The sequence below is a fragment of the Dermacentor albipictus genome, chromosome 3, assembly GCF_038994185.2.
Source record: "Dermacentor albipictus isolate Rhodes 1998 colony chromosome 3, USDA_Dalb.pri_finalv2, whole genome shotgun sequence".
Taxonomy (NCBI): Eukaryota; Metazoa; Arthropoda; class Arachnida; order Ixodida; family Ixodidae; genus Dermacentor; species Dermacentor albipictus.
In genome coordinates this window covers 76,019,473-76,042,151 of record NC_091823.1, presented here as the reverse complement: position 1 = coordinate 76,042,151, position 22,679 = coordinate 76,019,473, and the positions used below count along the sequence as shown (strand labels likewise).

Here is a 22,679-nt window from a genome sequence, read left to right as displayed (position 1 = left end):
CGCGCTGGTGGCTTGGAGATAACTGAAACTTCGGTAAGCGTGTACAATGGTGCTGCCTTTTCTGGGTTCATATCATAGTCCCTGATCTTTGTTTTTTCGCGCATCTTTTTGTTCTCTTCCGAGTTGCACTATAAGAGCATAATATTTCAATCAACCTATTATGCAGCATTTTCGTGATGGTAAGTTGGCTGACTCTCTTTTGTATTTATTTATTTATTTATTTATTTATTCATTCATTCATTCATTCATTTATTTATTTATCTGCTGCCTCAGTCTCTCCCTTGCATGCTAAAATAAAACTGCCATCCTGGCGTCACACTGGCACTCATTCAGGAAGACGGTTCAACCTTACGTATTTCTATCAAGCTGTAAAGCTCACAACGTGTGTAGCGAAGTCTCTTTTTTTACTGATAACTTCCGGGGACAACGAATACAATAATCGAGTTATGTTGATAGAAAACAATGTACAACTGCAAAAAAAAAATTGCATTAGCAAACTTCTCTTGTGTGCTGCGCAGGAGAGCAGCAGGTGTCCCAATTCCGCATCGATGCAGAAAGAGGCCTGCCATCCAAATTAACGCAAGTTCCCACGAGGAAGCTTACGACGGAGATCTAACAAAAACACAATATATACAAATCTGTCGTGCTCAGACAAAGGGGTATCAACACACAGTCCGTCACCGTGCATCATTTACTGCGTCTTGCAGTGGCGAGGGCTGTCTCATCGATCTCCTCTAGCTAGAGCGTTGCCAAAGGTATTTTGTGTAGACCTGGCGCAGGCGTTTCACGATAGACATCATCAAGATGCCGTTGTTTGAGCTCGGTTAGCGTTTTCAGTATGACTTCAGTAGTTAGCGGAAAATGGTAGCGGAACTTCAGGTAGCGGAAATATGTTTGCAGAACAAATGGCTGCTCAGCTGTATACGAGAACTCCTGGGAAGGTCTTTTGACCACCTAAAAAATAAATTGCGGGGTTTTACGTACTAAAACCACGGTCTGATTATGAGGCACGCCGTAGTGGGGGACTCCGATTAATTTTGACCACCTGGGTCTTCTTTAACGTGGACTGAAATCTAAGTACACGGGTGTTTTTTTGCATTTCGTCCCCATCGAAGTGCGACCACCATGGCCGGGGTTTGATCCCACCACCTCGTGCTTAGTGGCGCCACACCAAAGCCAATAAGCAACCACGGCGGTTTTTAACGCGACAGCGTTAAGGGCCCCGTGTCGCAGAAAATGCGTTGTTGGTGTCGGCGCTGGCATCGTCATCGTCGGAGTCGTCCGTGAGCGAAAATTGCCGTATATATTTAGGTATATGTATATGACGCGCCTTGCTATATGACGGTATAGGCGGGTTTTATTGCCACACCATTCAATTAGTAATGTTGCTGATACCTTGTCTTACATTGTTGACGAAGTTATTCTATAGGAATTTCGAGAATGAAAGCTCACAAATAAATGCCATGAAACGAAGCACCGACGGCGCATGCCTCTTACGTTAAATTTTCTCATACTTAAATATTAAAAGTGCGAGGAATTACAGAAACCTGAAAATTATGCAATTTTTGGGCGCGGCTCTGCACTACCTGAAAGCTCTCCTTCGTGCATAGCATTCGCCACTACCGTTTCCCTTTACCCCTTTCCCCAGCACAGAGTAGCCAGCCGGTACTTACACTGGCTAACCTCCCTGTCTTTCCTCCCCTTTGTCTTCTCCTCCTCCTCTTACGGTTACATAAGCTGCAGTTGCCGGGAAGCGTGAGAAGCAGTCAGGAATCTTTGAATGCTGTCGTGTTCCACGCTCAAAGGCGAAGCTTAAGCGTCATCCATATTTGTTAACCACCTGGTGCAGACTCACGCAAAAGAAAAGGAAAAAAGAAACAGCCGGCACGAAAAGTGAAAATGGGTTCCTGCTCCTTCCACACGATAGTCAGATAGTTAGTCCAATTATCTGAGTGGAAGCGCCAGAACCTAAATTGACTGGCACGCAATGAAACTCAATTTGACGTATGTGCGTACGTCGCATCAGTGTTGACGACTCTTCGGAGATTATGGCCGATATTCGCAAAAAGCGCTCACGCTAACATTGTTCGTAGGAGCAAATTCCACGCAATCCCGATGCTGGGCATACTGCTATAGGGAAGGCGGCCGTCCAATGACCAAGCGCACTTACGCTATCTGAATCTGACCCCCTTTTCATAGATATGGGGCCCTATAACGGAAACCTTTTCCAATATGTTTTTATTCCAATCTCCTGATGTCGAATTTGCGTAACCACCGACGCAAGCATCGGGCGGTGACCCACAGGTTTGTCTGAAGAGACCAATCAAACGCTCTCCTCATTTACAGGATGTGATTTCTGTTTGCTTTAAAAACGAATAACATTGCCTATATACACTGAACGGTTTGCCTTATCTAATTGGCTGACAAGAGGCGAGGAATACACGCTCAAGTGGAGAGGGATTAGATGTGGCCGAGCCACTGCACTGAAAATCGATAGCCGGATGAAGAGGATGGTGCCGCCGTCTGCGATTGTTCCGCTTTGCCTTAGCTTGCGGTGCATGGTCGAAAATCGCGGCGGCATGCAACGGAAGGTTAAGAATGGTACTAAAACGGATTCTCAGGAAAAAAAAAATAGTAGGCGGAGCGAGGTCGTAAACGTGCCGAAAGTGCTCGAAAATGTTACACGGCCACACTAACAGTTTTATTACACGCAAATAAACCCATGCTCTCCGGCAGGTGCGAGTAGCCAGTGCCTCAGCGATTGGCAGCAGCCATCTTTTATTCCTTTCGCAACGTGGCAGCCTGCGGCTATTCAGAAAAAAAATCAGTTTTGTTAGGCATATTAATGCATCTTTCACGTGTGCACGTCACTTTGACGCGGCGAGTTTTTCGCGGTTTTGTGACGTCGCGGTACAGGCGGGTGAAGTGGGTGCAGCCCTAAACCTTTTGACCAATAGCCGAGGTCTAATGGCGAAAAGGCGTCGAATGAGAAATAACTATTTTTTCGGCAGTTCGGTTCGATCGTGCATAATCAGTGTGTACACGTCATATCAGATGGAGAGCTATCGCGGTTTTGGTGACGTCGCGTGACATACAGGTGAAGTGGGGGTGGTCCAAAAAATGCTTTTGACCAAATTCGGAGGGCTGATTGCAGAATTGGAATAGAAAAGTTTGGTATAGCTTTATACGTTATAGTGCCCATGGTGTTGTACAAATTCCGTCACGATCGTTTCGCCTTCTTCTAGCAACGTGCGGTTTCTTTTTTTTAATGCGAGTACATTCTACAGGAGGGGTGGCGGTGCTTCGCATTTGGGTTATGGGGAGAGGAGGGTGAGAGCACCCTGTGTGAGGTAGAGCGCTGCCGGAGTGGAAAGGATGTTGAGCGCCATGGATTGATTGAAGGAGGATAAATAAGGACGGTGGATAGAGTGCGGGGGCGGCACTGATTGATTAGAATACCACGCCGACACTGCTTGAAACGCTGCTTAGCAGAACAGGAAATTGGACTAGTTGGTATTTATTGAGCGTGATGTCCTGCCGCGCGATAGACATAATATACAAGACGGAGAAAACACGTGATCGAACACTTACGCACCTCAAGAACGTTGGGTGTATTGATAGAGGAAACATGGCAAAGAAATACAGTAGAAACATAAACTCGCGACAATATCAGTGGCGTCTGTAAAGGTCGTTTCATTTTGGCATAGTGATACCGAAGCCTTACTTACACATGTGTCGCGGCTAGAAGGAATGATGTAATCTTCCGCGATCTCCCTTCTGTTCGTGTCCTGATGCCGATGGAGAACACACGTGCTTTCAGAGTGGCTGACATCAACACGTAGAGCAGTGCTGCACCAAATGTGAACACGAGGAGAATAGCGCAGCGAATAGCTGTGTTCGAGCAAGCGCCCCTTGAGGCAGCGCCCGCACGTTAGAGGTATACCTTATGAGCATCGCGCCCTAAGGCAGATATGCGAAACATCACCACTAGGACTGCGTAAACCGTGTGACAACATGCTGCAGGCGTGTTTATTTTTATCGTACTCCCGTACTGCCTGCATTCTGCAGCGCTAGACACTATGTCGTGTATTTATGGCAGACGATGCTAAGCACCACTATACAATTCTCTGTGATTGTCCCGCTGAAAACACGCTCAATACAGAAGACGCGTGAAAAGAAAGATCACATATTATCAGTCTAAGTGAGTAATGAAAGTGGCAACATTTTCAGGCTGCAAGCTCACCTGTGCACGTAGTATTGCGGAACAACGTGCGAAGAAATATTTTTGCTTGACGCCTTTTTTCGACGGCGAAGTGCCCGCCTATAGGTTGCCCAATACGGCTGACTTATAGTTCTGAGCCGATTGCCTCTACGGGGCAGTGCCATCCGATTCTTGACCCATCCCTCACAGTTCACATACGCTACACCTGGATGGAGATCGCATCGAATCACCGCATCTTGGTGAACACACCGTAAGTAGCTGTGCACTGCATGCAGGGCGCTGAGATACGGCACACGAGATCAGTCCAGCCAAAATGCATTGCCGTTTGTCAGCGGCGAATGCAGTTAATTTCGTGTTCACTTGCGCAAAGCGGCCATGCTACATAGTGCTTATAATCACTGACTTGAAAGCGCGAGATCGTTTGTTTTATCGCGGACATCACATTTAACGTCACATTGTGTTCTGCCGACCAAAGCGGGGCGGCTGAGCGAGGACGAACGGCCCAACAACTTAGCTTACAACTGCCGTTCTCAGTAATTACACACCTGTTGAAATCTGAGGTCCGAGTGCACCGTGCGACTGCACAATCAATCGGTTGTCTTGTGCAGCGGTGTCTCTCACAGTCACGATTCATCTTTACGACTAAATATTGAATAAATAATGTTACGACGATGAAATACTGAAGGCACAGCACTTAGGGTTGAAATCAGATTAAAGTGAGAGTGGAAATGCGTTTTTTTTTACATATACCGTAAATGAAACGCAAATAATTATTCAGCTTGTGTATGTGTATGCGTGTAAGCATGCACTACACAAAACAATCTCATAAAAATATTTTCTTTCCTAGAATCTGTGAGCTGCCATTTTTATTCATATACGTCACAGCAAGCGAAAAGCTAACGTGTGTGGACGAAATAACAAAAAAAATAACATAAAGACAGCGAGTCGAATGCGACCGAATAACCGACAGCGTTAGAACCCCGTGCGACAAAACTACTGGGTCGAGGTGAAACACCTGGGTCAGATATGCCGCCAAGTCATTATTTCTCCAAGCTGACGTGTACAGCCCGTCTACCAACGAAGCCCTCCCAGTGATTCAGTCCCTGAGGACGGACGATGTCAGCCGTGCACGACTTTGTCAGTGTGCATTCCGCCCAACCGTGGGCACTTTCTCAAGAGTGCGCTTTCAGTCGAATCGCGCTTGAATTGCACCGAGAACGAACTATACTCGCAAAGCCGCGCTCACTTTGCGCGACGCCCTGGGGGATTTGGGGGCGCAAGACAATTAGTGGTGGGCCCCTTCAGGCTCGCTCGGAACATGCCCTCAAGAGGGTGAACACAGAGTGGAAGGCCACGTGTAATTTGGATGCACCCGTTCCTTCGCTCGCCCCGTCCCTCGCCATCTCGTTCACTTGGGCAATCCTTCCGCATTTCGAGTGGCACGATTGTAAATGAGGGCGCGCGTTAAGAAGGCGCTTGGCTGGTGCGCCGACGAGATTCAACAGGCAGGTGCCGCGTAAAGCCATTATTGGGCCGTTTTCGGAGGAACAGTTTTAACGCGAACGGGATGGTTGCGGACTACGACGTTGACCGCAGAACACTCGATGGCCTAATCTTTCCTGAACTGGCGCTGTGTACCTTCTCTGAAGTCTTGACGTGTGTCTTGTTGTTGGTATGTCGCCAGCACTGTTTTAGGCATGCTCGGATGGTTGTGAAACGGCGAGGGCATAGCCTCGCCTTGCGTCAGCCTGTTGCGACGCGCAAGTGTATATACAGGCGAGCCCGCAAATGCTCGACCTCTGTACTCGAAACAGAGCGAAATATCAGCGGAAAAGGGCAGCGGGGACCAGACAGCGCTGACTACCAATTGAATTTTATTTTTATATTTTAATACTGTTACTTACATAGCGCTATCACACACAACGCACACAAGAATGAAGGGAGCGAGAATGCGCACAAATTACAAAAGTGTCATCTTTTATTGTGTGGGAACAAAATTTTTTTCACCAGTACGAACGATGGCGCACCAACACAGCTTTACCATCTGGTGCAGCTTCGGAAGAAAAAATAGGGGGAGGCACCTATATTAATTAAATAAGAATAGGTAATAGTTGCTTGGCCAAAAGGGACGACGTAAAATAGATAGTACGACGTCAACTAATGATATAGCGCTTAAGCCGCCGCGGTAGCCCAGTGGCTATGGCGTTACGCGCTGTTGAGCTCGAGGTCGCAGGTTCGATGCCCGCCGTGGCGGTCGCATTCCCACAGGGTCAAAATGCAAATAACGCTCGTGTAGGTATATTTAGGCGCACGTTAAATAACTCCATGTGGGAAAAATTATTCCGGAGTCCCCCCCCCACTATGGCGTGCCTCATAATCAGATCGTGGTTTTGGCGCGTAAGGCCCCAGAATTCAAACTTAGATATAGCGTTTCAAAGCTTGAAATGCGTATATATGGTGTGAGTATAGCATCGCTCGAAAATCTTCTCACGAAAAGCCCGATTTGCCCAAACATAGGCACATAAAAAACCGGGGAAACTGTGGGAATAAATCTGATCTCGCTGGTGGTGGTGATGCTGGGAAGAGATAGGCGAACGAAGAATCTCAATCTTTCTGTTCACCTCCGCAGGAGCGTTTTTGTTATTGTTGTTTATTCTGCCGCGGCTTGCGTTTTCGTCTCTCTTTCCTGACACTCGTTTCTTTTCGCCTTCTTCTCTCTCCGTCTCTCCGGCAGAATCGAGTCGACGGGATTGAGTTACGGCGAATAAAGCGATTTCAGAGGCACTGTGCGCAAATCACCGGTTCTCGTTTCCTCTTACGGTCTCGATTTTTGTTTTCTCTCTTTCTCTCTCTCTCTCTCTCTCTCTCTCTCTCTCTCTCTCTCTCTATTCAGCGGAAAACGAGACGTGGACATCAGAACGCGCCGGAGGATCGACACGACCAAAGACAAAAAGAGCAAGAGAAATCTGACGCTTAGCCCCGCTTGGCTGAAGCCGGAAGCACCGTTGCTGAAAATCTATCCGCCCCCCTAGTCCGTCTTATATGATGGCCCAACTGCTGGACGAGAACGGATTCTTCGAGATCGAGGCTCCGGTGGCGCCTGCTCACGTTTTATTATCCTTTCACTGTCTTTTTTTTTCTTTTCATTCTTTACATTATCTTTACTTTTCTGCCGGCTTCTCAAGCTTGTTACCGCTTTTTAAGCGCCTTTATTTCAACGCTTACACGTGAGCTCTTTTGCTGCCCTTTCTAATTGCATGCAATGAGCGAGGCACCTAATTTCCCAGGAGTGGGCCGTCCAGCAGGCCAGGGCCATTGCCGAGGATCTCGGAAGATTTTCCTCGGGCGATGGACCCCTGGCAGCCTAGCCTCGGGCACCAACCATTTGACAAATAAAGTTTATTCCTATCCTATTCTAATTTCCTCAGCTGTTCACGTATTTGAGGCCGTTTTCCAAATCTTGAGGGTACAGAATGGCTGACATCACACGCAATGCGGAACCGCCGTATTTCCATCCTAGAAAGCTTCAGCAACTGTGCGCTCTGGATCTTGTGTTTACGGGTCAGAAAGGGCGACTCGCTTCTTTCTGATTGTGTGGAATTCACTCATCACTTATAGATTCCAGGCACTGTAGCTGAAGTGATAATGTCATGAAGTCATCGTCAAAGGCAACAGCACCATCGTAAGTTGTTTATTTAGGCGACCGTAATGTTTTTTTTTATATCTTTGAGCAATTTTCTCGAGTACAACCTTTAAAATTTACGTCGTGTCTTGTTTTGCTTTCTATCTTTTCCGCCGTTAGGCAGCCCAAGTTTTATATAAGAGATCAAGTTTTCGCCTTCAGGAAGGCTTCTTTGAGCCCGCTCCACTGCACAGGTAGAGAGGGAAAGCAGAGCCAAAGTCATTGGTTGGATTACGCGTACGTGATTGCGCGTATCACACGTACTGCGGAAATCAGGGGACGCAAAGTTGTCAAATTGCTTCCACAACGTTCTCAATACCGGGACGCTGTTGGCCTCACAATGTAGGTATAATTACAACTACTGGTGGGTGAAACGTATAACGCTTGTCACTTAACGCGAGTGGTCGCGTTTCGATTGGGGCGAAGTGCGTGCAAGAACGCTCGCGTACTTAAATTTAGGTGCATGTTAAACAACCCCAGGTGATCCAAATTAATCCACAGTAGTCCCCCATATCTACGGCGTACCTCAGAATCTAATCGTGGTGCCGGCATGTAAAATTCCAGAATTTATTTTTATTTTATTACACACGCGCACCGTCCGTGGCCTACATAAGCGTGTGCCACTACGCAAGCACCTACTCTCGAAACTCCTCTATGCTGCCACAGGTGTTCGTGATTCTCCTCTCCGGGCCTCAGGTGCGTTCGAAACCTCTAGCTACGTTATTACTCGGCGAGACACCAACGCGAAGCCCAGAGCAATAAGCAAGCAAGCTATAAATCCTTACGCTGCACCTGAGCAACTGCAGTGCGATAGCATTGTCAGGATCTGCCCGTCTACGTCTTTGGTTGCACTGCCTTCAGCATAGGCCCGCGTTACGAAATCAACTAAACCCTTTCGAGAGCACCCATCCTGCGCTTGTGTCAGGGTCGGCCCGTATCGCGATCGGCCGGCTCACCTTTGATTACAAAGATTCCGAAAGTGGTCCCGTTTTGACTTCACCATCTCCGGTACCGACTGTGCTTGCTATTGCGTGTCTCCGGGACCGGCCCATTTGACTCGGTGAGACGCACGGCACGCTAAACCCCAGGGACGTAGGCAAGGAAAGCTTTGCTTTAAAAAATCTGCACGTGTTCTCAATGTCATGCGCGTCATTCCACGCGTACTCAGTCTTGTTTTATTAAAGTTCCGCAAAGGCTCATGCCCGCTTCACATAGGGCGATGTCAGCAAAACAAAATGTGTGCGGCAGTTTTACTTTAACAGTCCTTAACAGAATAAACAACGACAACAACAAACAGCAGTATTTGAACACCGACAAGCTTCCCTCAGAAACAAGCCAAACGGGATAAAAAGACAGGGAGACAAAAAAAAACGCTGGCACTACAAAAAAAAACGAATTCGAGAATTCTTATATTTTATAGGCGTGAACGGTCAATAACCGCTTCAACCCTGTCATAAATGGGCTGTGATTTTATACTAATAAGATTTGCTTGCATCGCTTGCTCCAGTGACTACTACCAAAACGGGGTAATTGACGTAGCAGATTAGTGCGCTCATATATGAACTCAGCCTTCTTCTAATGATCAAGGCACAATACGCTCCACTGAGCTGGCTTAATATCGCATGCACTGAAAAAACGACGTCTTGTGATAAAGCTTATGGATATAAACGAGAGCTAACAATTAGCTTTCATCTCTCTAGCGAGAATAAATACAAAGACCTATCAACATCAGTAATATTGTATGTTGCGAATAAAACATCGTTATAAAGACGGCTGTTTGTTCTGGATTTATTAAAGCTTACACTCAACTGATGAACGAAGAGGCTTCAAAAATAAAGGACGCGTATACGAATTTTGATTGAACTAGGGTTTGGAACAAGTCTGATAGGCCGACTTTCTGAATAATAAGTTTTGTTTGATGAAACCGAGTGTTTTGTAAGTGTTGCTAGCTATGGAATTAATGCGTTCATTCCAGGAGAGATTTTGAGGACAAATCCCTTCCCAGATATTGCATTGTGGGCACCCTTTTAGCACATTAACTTTGTCGAATGAATAAGTTGGCTCAACGTTAAGAACTCTGCAAGGTAAACGTGATAGTTTCAGTTTCAGGAGCATTTATTCCGACTATCTATTGTTCTCGGTAATAAGCGATTTTGCTCCAAAAAATAAAGGACGCATATACCAATTTTGATTGAACTAGCGTTTTATATGCTACAAGTTTGGTACACCGACTGTCCGAATAATAAGTTTCGTTTGACGAAACTGAGTGCTTTGTAAACGTTGCTAACTATGGAATTGGTGCGTTCATTCCAGGGGAGATCTTGAGGAGAAATGCCTTCCCTGATATTTCATTGTGGCCACTCTATCAGTGTAATAACTTCGTCGACTGAATATGTTTGCTGAACGTTAAAACCTCTGCAAGGTAAACATGATAGCTTCAGTTTCAGAAGCATTTATCCCGACTAGCCTCTCGGTAATAAACGATTTCGCTGAGGTACGACTGCACGGTACTAGTATATAAATAGTAAACTATTCGCTGATAAATAATACGACCATCAGCAAGCAATGGAACCGTAGAAGCCGGGCTATTGTTTATCTCATTATTATACATCTGGAATATAATTGGCCCTAGTACTGGTCATTACCGTATGCCGGACATTAATAAGATGCGAATTCATTTGCAGGCACAAATTGGTTCGGGCCAGTAAATAATTAAGTTTGCCACCTTACCATTTATCATTAATTCAGCAAGTCATATTAAACGGTTACGCCTAACTATTCGATAATACCGCGTCTAGTTCTATTCATTGATGATTTTCTCATTGAAATTACATCACCAGCTCAAATAATTGTGTCTCGCAGGACCCACCATTTTTGAGCCCGTCGCTGCTTTAATAAAAAGACGATTACGTGCTGTCAGTGGCATATTTTGCCATTGGGAACAGCACAGCGTATTCTAGCAGCCTATTGATATGCTCGTCGGCTAGATGGTCCTGCTGAGGGGTCACAAGATTTGGAAAAGTGGAATGACTGCAGCGATTTTCCGTGCAGCAGGAATGCGCTCTAAATCAATAGATAACTTTGAGAACCAGCGAAACACCGGCCGCGGTGGATCAGCGGCTCTGGCGTTGGGCTGCTGAACGCGAGTAGCCGGGTTAAATCCCGGCCACGGCGGCAACATTACGGTAGGGGGCGAAACGCAAAGAACGTTCCTGTATACCGTGATTTGTGCGCACGTTAAAGAACCCCCTAGGCGGGTCAAAATTACACCGGGAGAACTCCACTTTTGCGTCCCTCAAAAGCCGCTGTGCCGTTTCCGAACGTTAATCCCTAAAATTTAATTTTAGAAACTAGCAGCAATATGAGAATCCCCTTATTCAATTACATTCAGCAGCTTTGGACAGATTTCATCTGTGCAAGAGAACAGCCTGGGCAAAGTTCTTTCGCAACAAGACAAGTTTGCTACTTTTCGTGGCAGGAGACTAAATCTTTCTTTCCAGCACAGCAAAACTTCTTTACCGCGTGAGGCTTCTAAGCTGTCTCAATTCCTTCCGAATAGGTAGGAGCAATGCGATTGGCCGCCCCTTGTGACGGAATTACAGTTCCAACTGATTGCGAGGAAGTAGCAACTTTTTCAACTCTTTCGATAAAAAAAGAACTATAGAAACGAGGCAAAGAAACAAATTGTTGATTGCAAGTCGCATTCTTTGCAACGAAGTCATTCTTTTTTTTCCCTCGCTGGCTTTTATTTACAGTGATAGAAAAAAAAGTAAGCGCGAGAAAGGGAGAGAAGCAGCTCATTTTTGAAAAGGTGGGCTGTAATGGATAACCTCTCAAGAACTACACGATGAAGATGGCTACAGTGCTAAACTCGCTGCCTCCTACGACGTTCTCACGCTTGCACTATCCTTGCTCTTATTATTTTCACAGCGACCATGACAGCATCCACGAATTCTACTCGACGCCTTTTCGTTTAACTGACGACGTGAACACCGGGAAACACCGCAGGTACTCGACCGAGATTGCGGGAGGTTTTTGGTCGTTCAGTTGGTACTTTGACAGGAATGAAAGGAAAGTAGGACGCTCTTGGTCGCCGAAACCTTTTTGTTTGTTATTTTTTGCATTTTCTTCATTTATTTCTTATTTCTATAGCTTCTACACGAGCTAGCTGTTTTCCGACTGTTCCTTTCAGAAATTTAGGATGACTGCCAGCTGACGCTTCGAAATAAAAAAATATCAAGAAAACATGCCTTTTGATAATGTGTTGTATTCACAAAAACAGCCATCTGCTGAACGTCCACTCGCTTTGGTGTGCAGTTTTTTAATGCCAGTTTGCGTTGCTTGAAAAATATATTCATACGTCATTTCCATCTTCATCACTGCTACTTATGCCCTTACATCACGGAGAGCTTTGTGAATGCGCCCACCGGTTACCTCATGACGTGTCTAGTACACCCACTGCATAAGGCGCTTTTCATGAAACATTGCATTATTTTGCGACAACGTGGCTTAGTTCACTTTTTCGCACATGGTAGCACTACTCTACAATTTTTACTTTGACTGTATCACGTGACTGCAACCCCATGTGCTTTTCCTTCGGAACCGGCCGAGCCTCAAGGGATATGGCGCCGCAAGAAATCCTGCATGTTGAGCAGACGTCTGTCTGTCTGTCTGTCTGTCTGTCTGTCTGTCTGTCTGTCTGTCTGTCTGTCTGTCTGTCTGTCTCCCTCTCTCCCTCTCTCTCTCTCTCTCTCTCTCTCTCTCTCTCTCCTCTTGCTTCTTCCTGGTCTGCTTCTGCTGTGTGGCGAGACACCCAGGAAGTGAGGGCTCTAGAAATCATTCATATTGTTACGGGTCGTAAAAAAATCAAAAGCGAAGCACGGTGTATAAATAGACTATTTACAGAGATGCCCAAGATGGCTGAGCAAGTGCAACGTCCCGGTGATCGTCGTCTTCGTTAGTCCAAGGAGGTGGCTCATAAAATCTAACCTCCCCGGCAAGCGGAGCGCCGTCTCGGCGTAGACTAATCACACGAGGGCGAGGCGGCGAAAAAGCGCTGTTTCAACCGAGATACGTGCACGGCTTCGCGAGATGACAGGGTAGATGGTGAAGAGCTGTTCAGTGGCGCGATTTCACAGTTAAGGTCACTAAGTTGCCGTAAAACTTTATATGGTGCGGTATAACGCGTCAAACTCGTTTCAGAAAGACCTACACGACGAGATAGAGTCCAGAGAACTACAAAAGATCCCGGAGAAAATCCAAAGTTTAGGTGGCTGTTGTCATAGCGGTCCTTTCGAAATAATTACGAGGAGGAGAGCCGCTCATGAGCGATACGGCGTGCCAGATGGGCTCGATCGGCAACATCGTGGGCATACTGTGCGCTTTGCTAATTGTACAACAGCTGGTAGCAGCGTGTCGAAAGGCAATGCTGGGTGGTGACCGAACAGTAGGGAAGACGGCGAAAAAGTGTTGGTGTCGTGACGGAATGGGTTGTCCCAGTGATGTACCAGCGAGTACCCGTTAGAAACAGACATCAGAGGCATATTGGTTAAGGTGCCGTTCAGCCTCTCGGTGAGTGCGTTGACGCGTGGGTTGATGCGTGGGTTGTGCTGTAGCGGCCTCGGTCAGTGAGCTATTGCCTAGGCGCACCATGACGAAGGATAACGTCACGACGTGGGAAATCGGCGACGTCAGTGGCGCATCTAGTCGGCAACGCTCGCGGAATGGCATACCGCGTAGCGTAGTCGGTCGCAACTGCGACCCACTTGTTCCCTGAGGTAGACGTAGGCATAGGTCGAGGAGGTCAACACCAACGCGGTAGAATGATTCCTTGGGTATGTCATTGGGCTGCAGAAGTCATGCAGGCAACGCTGAGGGTCGTTCACGTCGCCAACAAAGGTCACACGCAGCAACGTAGCGTCGAACAGATCGGTACTGACCAGGCCAGAAAAGAAAAATCATGAGCCATTTCACTCTGCGAAGGTCCATGACTATTGAAGCTGTTTAGATTAGTCTTAACTTCCACTGGGCTCAGTACAACGGAGTTCAAAGATGTGGCTGACAGAAGGTTTCCTGTTGTGCTCCACGAATCTGTGCAAGGTTTTTCCCGGTGATTGTCGTCTTCTTCGTTAGTCGAAGGAGGGGGCTCGTAACAATATGTTGTAGTCCCCTGAGGCAAGACACGGTTTCCGTGTCCTAGTCGCTACTTCCCTTTTTGCGTGCGCTTAGCGCCGACAGACTGGCAAAATAAAAGGCGCACAAGAATGTCGACACGAGGCACTTGGTCCGCGGAGAGCATCTATGGGCCCAGTCTAGCGAGACCCCGTTACCAGTGAGCCGGAAATGTCTCGGTGCGCCAGAAAGAGGAGAAAGAGGAGACATAAAAAAGACGTAACTAGGTGGAAGAACCCGATTCCACATATCGACCCGCGCTGCAGGCCCTTGTACGTGCTCGTAGTTCCATGAGACGCAAGTGGTAGCGTGCGGCCGAATGAATCAATAGGCAGAAACGCATGCAGCGCATTGATCGGATTTCTAGTTTGTTTGTTTGTTGTTTTTTTTTCGTGCACTATAGCTTCCCTGCTGGGGACCAGTTTGTATATTCTTTAACAGGCGTTAGCATGTGAAGCGCGAACTGTTGCCGTCTATGTCAACATTCGGCCTTAAAACAATAAAAGACTCCTGTTTTGAGGCGAAATAACTTGCTACCTGTTAGCAGGTAGTTCAGTTGTTTTGAGAATCTGATACCGAAATTTTCGACAAGCATTTGTAAGAGCTGAATGAGGCAGCACGACAGGACGAGGACAAAGAAAAAAAAAACAGACAGCACATGTGCTGTCATGTCTGTTCCATCCATCTTTGTCCTCGTTCCTGTGAGGCTTTATAAGTCAGCTCTGTACCTGCACCAACTCGCCCACTTATTTGTCCTTTTGCATTAGCGGGCCGGGCCTTCGCCAATAATATCACGAATGTCTGGCCTTTGTTCCAACAAACTGTTGTAGAGTACATGCGTCTAATTCGCCTTTTGCCGATTTTTTCTTCTGCGTTTTTTTTTCTTTTTTTTTTCACCGTGAATACCACATGGCGTCATGGCCGAACTGAACTGAGTAAAAGCACATGGCCCCGTTTCAATTAGGCAGTACAGGAGCGACTGATTGCATTCAATGTATCCTTTCTGTTTTGCTTAAGACGTTCAGCTCAATGCGTTGACGTTTGATCCATACTGTGACTCCATGAGCGTTCTTATAATCTATGCTGGAAATAGCCATTTATTTGTTATTTTGTTTGCTTGCTTGTTTGTTTATTTGTTTGTTTGTTTGTTTGTTTGTTTGTTTGTTTGTTTGTTTGTTTGTTTGTTTGTTTGTTTGTTTGTTTGTTTGTTTGTTTGTTTGTTTGTTTGTTTGTTTGTTTGTTTGTTTGTTTGTTTGTTTGTTTGTTTGTTCTATACTCAGATCGCCAACGAGGCGTTGCAGTGTGCGTGCGGGGAGGGAGGAGGAGGGTTACAATTTGCAAAACAATCATGATGATATTGTCACGTTGTGGCGACGGTGAACTGCCACAATCGCACAACGCAAGTCACGGAACTAACAGCTTGTTGGGCGAACCTGTACCGAGCAAGGCAGCTGAAACTCAGCACAATGACAGCGGACTTGTCGATCGTCGAAAATCTGTAGCGCGGATCGGATGCGTAGGCTGTTTGTACGTGACTCAGTGAACCTTCCAGCGTAATCGCTGCAGCTTGCGCAAGTTCTAGAATGTACACCACCATCCTCGTCGCGCACGCAATCTGATTACACAAGACTCGGCCACCAGATAAGCAACAGATAGAACCAGCGATAACATCCGAGAAACTTCCGATACAGAAAGGCTCGCCTTGCGCTGGGCGATTACTTTGAACATTTCTTAGCCGGTGAAAGAGGGTCACAGGGAAAGGTAAACAAATACACGTGGCAATATCAGCCAAACTTCTTTGGAAACAGACCTAAACAACGTTCAATAACATTGTGGACACCAATAATTTGTGGACACCGGGCACCAGCGTTTGTCTGGTTTTTCATCACCCACAACAGTAATCGTATAACATGCGCTAAAAAAAAAGCTGTGCCCAGAATCAGGACATTAAGTTGCTCTAAATGAAAGCGAGCACTTACTGTCATTATAGTAATAATTTATTTTAATACAACAGCATCACTAGACGAAACATCTTATAAACAAAACGTCTTATGAGCAGCGCTTACGTGAATGCGACAGAAGCGCATCACATCAACTTTGGCTGCTACAGTTCATCGTAACATGGCTACTATACTGGACAGGTGCGGTACGGTAAGTTTTGCTACTTCTGGAAAAAAAAATAACAGCATCATTGTTTGCCCACGCGAACGACAATGGCACGCAAAGCAGCATTAAAGAATATTTGGGCCAGCTGACAGTCATTGCGCTGCACTTAGCGACCCATCACCAGAAGCACCTTCCCCGGAGTGAGAGCACGAACTTTCAGATGTGCCACTGGGCGGCGCTAGCTTGCTAGACCACATTAAAACCATTTAAACTTCGTAAAGTAGTGCCACGCTTTGAAGAATGCCGCCTCCTCCTCGCGCGCTCTGGCCGAGGCCAGCGCCACGTCGCTATTGGCCTAATAGCATCACGTGGGCCCTCGCGCAGTCCTTCAGCGCCATTTTTGCTCGAGAAGCGTCTAAGGAGTGGCGAATAGCGCATGTTGGCGCAGCTGCTACGCTCGAGCAGTGTAGGCGGTGCCATGGGAGAGGAGGGAGCGTGAAAGAGAGGAGAAACGAGGAGGAGTGAAGGCGGAGGAGGGGACTGTCGCTACTTTGCGAAGTTTAAGAGGCTTTAAGACCGCATAAGACCCAAGCTGCGCATTGCTGTAAACATCGCGCATTCTTCGCTCGTGGCACCTGACACCAGGGCGGCACCACAATCCGCAGCAGTTTTGTGAACTCCAACACGAAATGGCACTGACGTGTGCACTGAATACAAAGCACTGAACAACATCAAAATTTGCCATAAAATCGGCGCCAATTAGTGTCACTCAGCACAAACATTGCAGAAAGCTTCTCAATTAAACCAATTCCCACGGTGCATGGTATCCACATAATTTTTACTTCTCCTTAAGTCAAACGCCGCGCTAACTGTCGAAACCTTCACGCTGCTATCTTTTCTCCAAATCGTTTTCAGTATCGATGTTAGCACATTTCATGACAACCGGTAGTCGGTGTTCTTGCACTTCTTTTTTCTGCTTTTCTCCTGGCATGACTAAATAGGGAAGCATTAGTACCAATAAGTAGTGCTGGCTACTTTAACATGGGGGACATGTGAATGCAGGGCACAATATCACAAAAGTAAAATAGGGATTTTAAAACGACTCCATATGAAGTAACTGAAAAGCGTCACAAACACAACAGAGAGTTAAATATACACCAATTCTCACAGGAGAGAGAAGTTTATGATTGTGATGATCGAAGTGCGTGAGACGGAGGTTGTAGCACTGGTGCCGTGAAGAAGAAAAAAGCGACGACTGTGCGTGCGGATGCAAATAGAGCCCTTTCAGCAAAGACGGCGACGACGAAGAGCGCCAAGCACGAGATCATCGCGGCATGCAGTACAAGAAACAAATAAAAGAAAAGGGAGCCAACCACGGAAGTCCGCGAAGCCCCAGCCAACCAATTGGCGAAACACGCTAAGTTCGAAAGAATCAATCGTGAGGACTTACGAGCCCCAAGGGGAAAAGACGAAGCGCGTTTGTAAAACGTGAAAGGACCCTTGGCTTTTTTTCTGTTTTTTTAACCTATTTACCACCCGGTTCGTGGCCTATTCGGCCCTGTGGGTTTGTGCCAGTAAATAAGGAATCATCATCATCATCATCATCATCATCATCATCATCATCATCATCATCGTTCTTGGCGGTATACATAATTCCCGACAATGTGACACACATAAAAAAGCTCGCAGAGTCTCTGTCAGTTCTTATGTCGTTAGAAAGCACAAATAATTGCCTACTCCGCCAGTCGCTGCACTGTATCATCCCACCTCAAGTTAAACTGTGGTATAAAGGTTATAAAAAAGGATAAGGTGCCTCAGAAAGGCTCGCCAACGTTCCTATAGGAGGACCTATCTTCGTCAAAGGCGGCCTCATCATCCTCGGCATGTTAGTTTCAAAGGGTTAGTGGAGTGACGTCACGTGTGGTTGTTGACAACCGCACGGTTCTATCTCTCATTTTATTCAACATAATAATGAGCGCTATTCTAATTTACAAGGACGTACGAATATTTGTTGACGTAGATTATACCGCACTTTATTTTTGTCTGCCAGTGCCATTTGCACACTTTGTCAGAAATTGCAGATATACAGAGTATGATTAAAGTATCTATTTGCATGTCAGTAAATGTGTGTAAAAGTGCAGTAGTAGTAGTAGTACTAGTAGTAGTAGTAGTAGTAGTAGTAGTAGTAGTAGTAGTAGTAGTAGTAGTAGTAGTAGTAGTAGTAGTAGTAGTAGTAGAAAACTTTATTTTTTATTTTGCAATGAAGTCCCAGAGGATGGAGCCCTCAGTCCAGACCCCCATTTGCTGCTGCTATCCAGCTGGCCCGGTCAATCAGGTATCGCTGGCCGTCCAAGGCTGTAGAAGGAGCGGCTTCCCACTGGGATGAGGACGCGATGGGTATTCCAGGAAGGCCGGGTGGTTTGGAGCATTCCCATGTAGAATGATAGAGGTTTGTAAAAGCGCAATCCTGACGTTCCCACTAGCAGATCCTGTTTTCATTTCAATATCTTACAAACAAAAAACCATTCCCTCGGTCAGATCTCTTAAATATCTGCACGACACATGCAATGCAAAGCTCAAGTAGAGTCCGCACATCGAGCACGTAGCATCTAAGGCAGTCGGCACCTTATAGGATTGCTTCGCAGACTCGTCAGCCGGTGATACGGGTTACGTAGGGACACCCTATTGATACTCAATAAAAGCAATGTGCGCCCAATATTGGGATTCGGGCACGTGCTATTTCCTGGCAGGCCTGCTTTTAAAACTAAGCCTATGGTTCTTTTAGAACGTGACGCTCTGCGTGTGAGCCCTGGGCTTCCTATAGGTTCGTGGCAAACCATGTTGCATATCAAGAAGCGCGCCTGCCAACATTACCCTGCAGATTCCACATTTTAACAGTCGAAACATTTTAAACGTTTTGCGGCTTCTCGCTCAGACAGTCTGACGATGTCCTTAATTTAACAAAGATAACGTTTTTCGGACATTAGCCCCAATTTCGCACTCTACATATCGTTTTTGCACCGAGGCAATAAAAACCTTTAAATGTGCCTTTCCGAGATGTAATTCCATCAAACAACTCAAATCAGAATGTTAGGACTGAAGTTAACAATATTTTTCCCAGTAACTCCAAATTTCGATCATTCAAGTATTTAAACAGCCGTTTGAAAGATCACCTCACGCACGTACAAATGAACAACTTAATAGGTACTGAAGCTTCAGTGTGTGGTGATAAGGCAGGTGTATGTATTTTCTCCCCTTCACTTGGCTGGGGGCTATTTTCTTTAAGACTTCCAAATTTCACTCCCGTCTTTGAAGTTGAGCTTTTGGCAATGATTCTTGCAATCCCTTTAAACGCATGACTGCGCGATTATAACACATACTCTCTCCTACTAAACTTCACTAATAAAATCGTCAACTTCACCAGTCCTAAAAGAGTTCCTATCGTTAGTTTCCTCGTAGCTAAATCTTATTCGGTTATTGTGGGTAACGGGCCACTGTGTGTTACATTTAAGTTAAATGGCCGACTCATTAGCGCGAGTATCGCTGAATGAACCATTAATTTCTATTCTCCCAGTATCAGCATACATCACAGCGATTAGGTGCCGAAAAAATGATCCGTAATGATCCATCGAATCGATAATAGCCTGGACAGAATTCAAACAGCTCAAGTTTCCCTGGAAAAACCAGTGGCGTCCATCAAGACAATCAGGGGTCATATTTACCAGGTTACGGTGCCATATTCTCCCGCTAAACCTATACTGACACAGTTCTGGTCTGGTCATATTGCCTTTATGCCAATTCCGTCAGGAAATACTAACTATTCAACGTTATCTTCTACTCTCTTGTCTGTTTGTAATACAAAAGCAAATACTGCATGAAGCGTCGCTTGGTAAACGTGCTTTGATATTATGCGCTGAAATATTACTTTTTTTTTTTGGTGCCACGATGCTAGATTTTAGTCACTGGGACGCAGTGAGTGTTTGACGCATTGTGTGCTTTCATCTATGCAGCAAGACGCACACGATACTAATTCCTACTTCCCTTACTATTTCTATTGTATTTATTTTAAACTACTCTTATTCCAAATTTTGCCATCAGTCTTCCTAATTTTTTTTAAATTTCATCATCCGTTTATCTGGTCTCACTGCTCAAGTACAAAAAAATTATTTCATTTGCATTCACACATTTCTATTAACTGTTTTATTATTAGCTATTAACAGAACTATCCAATTCCTGGCCTATCCCCCATTGTGTGTACGTGCCATGTTTTGAAGGCAAAACAACAATAATAACACGGGGGGAGTTCCAGGAAGCGACGTGGGAAAACGGTCGGCCACCGGGCCGGAAGCTGAAGACCCAGGTTCCAGACCCGAGCCAGGATTTCATCCAACCGGGGCAAGCTGTCAGCATGTTCCTCTACTCCGTAACTTCACCAGGCCACGGAACTCTACCCGGAGACCTGTGGACGCCTGCACAGGGTGGCAGAACGTGAGCGGTCGGCCTACAATACGGGTCCGTGCTTACGTACAGGTGCCTGGCCAGGACGCCGCGGTCTCCTGCCACTTCTCTCCTCAAGGTTCCCAATGCGGCGCCTGCTTCCTCTCGGCCAGCCGGAACTACTGCACTCCAGTCACCTTCGATACACCACTCAACACGTCTACTGCATTGGTGAACTCGTCACCGCTTGCCTCATCGCCTCGTCCCTCCTGTCACGCCGGTCACCCAATGACGAAATATTCTTGAGTATACTCAACTGCATGCAAGTGTATTGTTTCGCACCGCCTTGTGTTCTAGTAGCCTGTTGAGATCGTTTAGACAGGGTGTGCTGTTAGCTGTGTGTTTAATACTTTGCTCTTGTAGTTTGATTTATGTGCCTGCTAAATGTACAGTGTGGACAAAACGACTCTCTCCTTGATATGGTGCTCTGACGTTCAGCTTCAGGGGCCCGCCTGAAGCATTAAAGAAAACCAGCATCACAATGATAAACGTTACAAACACTAAAAGTGCAGTAGAGAGACACCCTATATTCCATGAGAGAAAAATGCATGCAGTACACAAATGTCGTATATATCATACGTTAGCGTCTTGTCCTGTCCTTCCTGTCCTTTACCCCTCCCCGTCTAAGTGTTTCCCTTACGCTGTTTAACCACCCTGAACACATATAGGCATAGCTCGTACTTGCAACGTTATTTTCGCCAGGCAAAAATCACATTATAGTATTTCTTTAGAATCTCAGTGAGCTCCAAAAGCACTTTAAGAGCAGCCAGCGCACGTTTTGGATGAGTAGTCGTTGACCACGGACCCAGCAGCTCCTTTAGGCTCAATGGCCTTCGATCAGGTCTCATGAACTCTTCGTTTTGATGGTGTTACGCGTCCGAGACACTATCGTCAGTTCAGATAACTCGCACATGCAGACAGCAGCGTGCTTAATAAAAGCGCTATGCAGGTAACGGTGGCGATGTGTACAGGATCTGTTGAAACTTTGACAAAGTGCTTTGTTTTAAGACTCGTTCTTGGTTTGATCGTTATGTCCCTACTCTCTTTCGCATCACTGAGCACGCAGCACCACCTTCTCCGGTTCCAACATCGCCTAACACGCCCACGTGTGTAAAACAAAGGACCGGAGCACAAATAAAAAGTTCTAATGGTATTTTAAACTTAGATGGGAAATTTTTTTTTTAATGAGGGGGAGAGGGGAAGGGCGATGCGTGTGAGGAGTCGAATAACTTCAGCAATGATTTAACATGACATCGTACACGCAAGGAACTGGCCGTCTTTTGTAGCGCTAGTATAAAACGAAAAGTCTTAAACCCTTTGTACTTTTATTTTCTTCTGTTCTTCAAAGTGTTTATCATCTCCTTGCTGCGTGTAGCCTCGACGTGTACCGCTACAGCGGCGTTTTACGAGTCCCTCGTTGCTCGTAATCGCGGCTCGCTTTACACTGAAGCACCACTTGACTGCGCTGACGCAAGCGTGACGCTTGCCCTGAAACCACACTCCAGGGCTTAAACACTTTTTTTCTTTTTATGTGGCAGAAACAATATTTATATGCCCCTCCCTTCGCCCACCCCGCACGACATGGAGAAAAGTATTTACAGCGCGCTAATAAAAAACTTTTTTCGTCCTTTTTTTTTTGTCAACAATATTTGTTCCTTCTTTATGACTTCGAATGTAATAAAAATCAATGGTGAATGGTGCAGTCATCTTTTTTCGGGGAACTAGGTGCGGGGTATGCTCTGCTTTGGAATCGTGTGCCTACATATCGTCTGTCTCTCTATCCTGTTCCGTTCTTTGCGCTGTTTCCGTTCTAAATGTCATGTACCGACTAGCCCAACAGCAGACTCCCCTGAAATTGTAAGCCTTTCACGGAAATCACAAAGCGAGTATCGCGAGAAAACCTCGTGCACTGGGACAGTAAAGAGAGCACGGAAAAGACGTGCCGCTCGTTTTCGCAAACAATGATCGTCTTCGTGGCGCTACTTTAGAGGGGTTCCCTTT

The 22,679-nt window shown here is 46.1% G+C and overlaps 1 protein-coding gene across 1 annotated transcript in view; it reads left to right on the top strand.

Moving 5' to 3' along the window:
* The window catches only part of LOC135900604 (uncharacterized), a 505,099-nt gene extending 482,741 nt beyond the window's left edge, over positions 1-22,358 (top strand). The window contains exon 4 of the mRNA XM_070535625.1: positions 20,491-22,358. Within this exon, the coding sequence (XP_070391726.1) occupies positions 20,491-20,924 (434 nt within the window). The 3' untranslated portion in view covers positions 20,925-22,358. The remainder of the gene's footprint in view (positions 1-20,490) is intronic.
* The last annotated feature ends 321 nt before the right edge of the window (positions 22,359-22,679 follow it).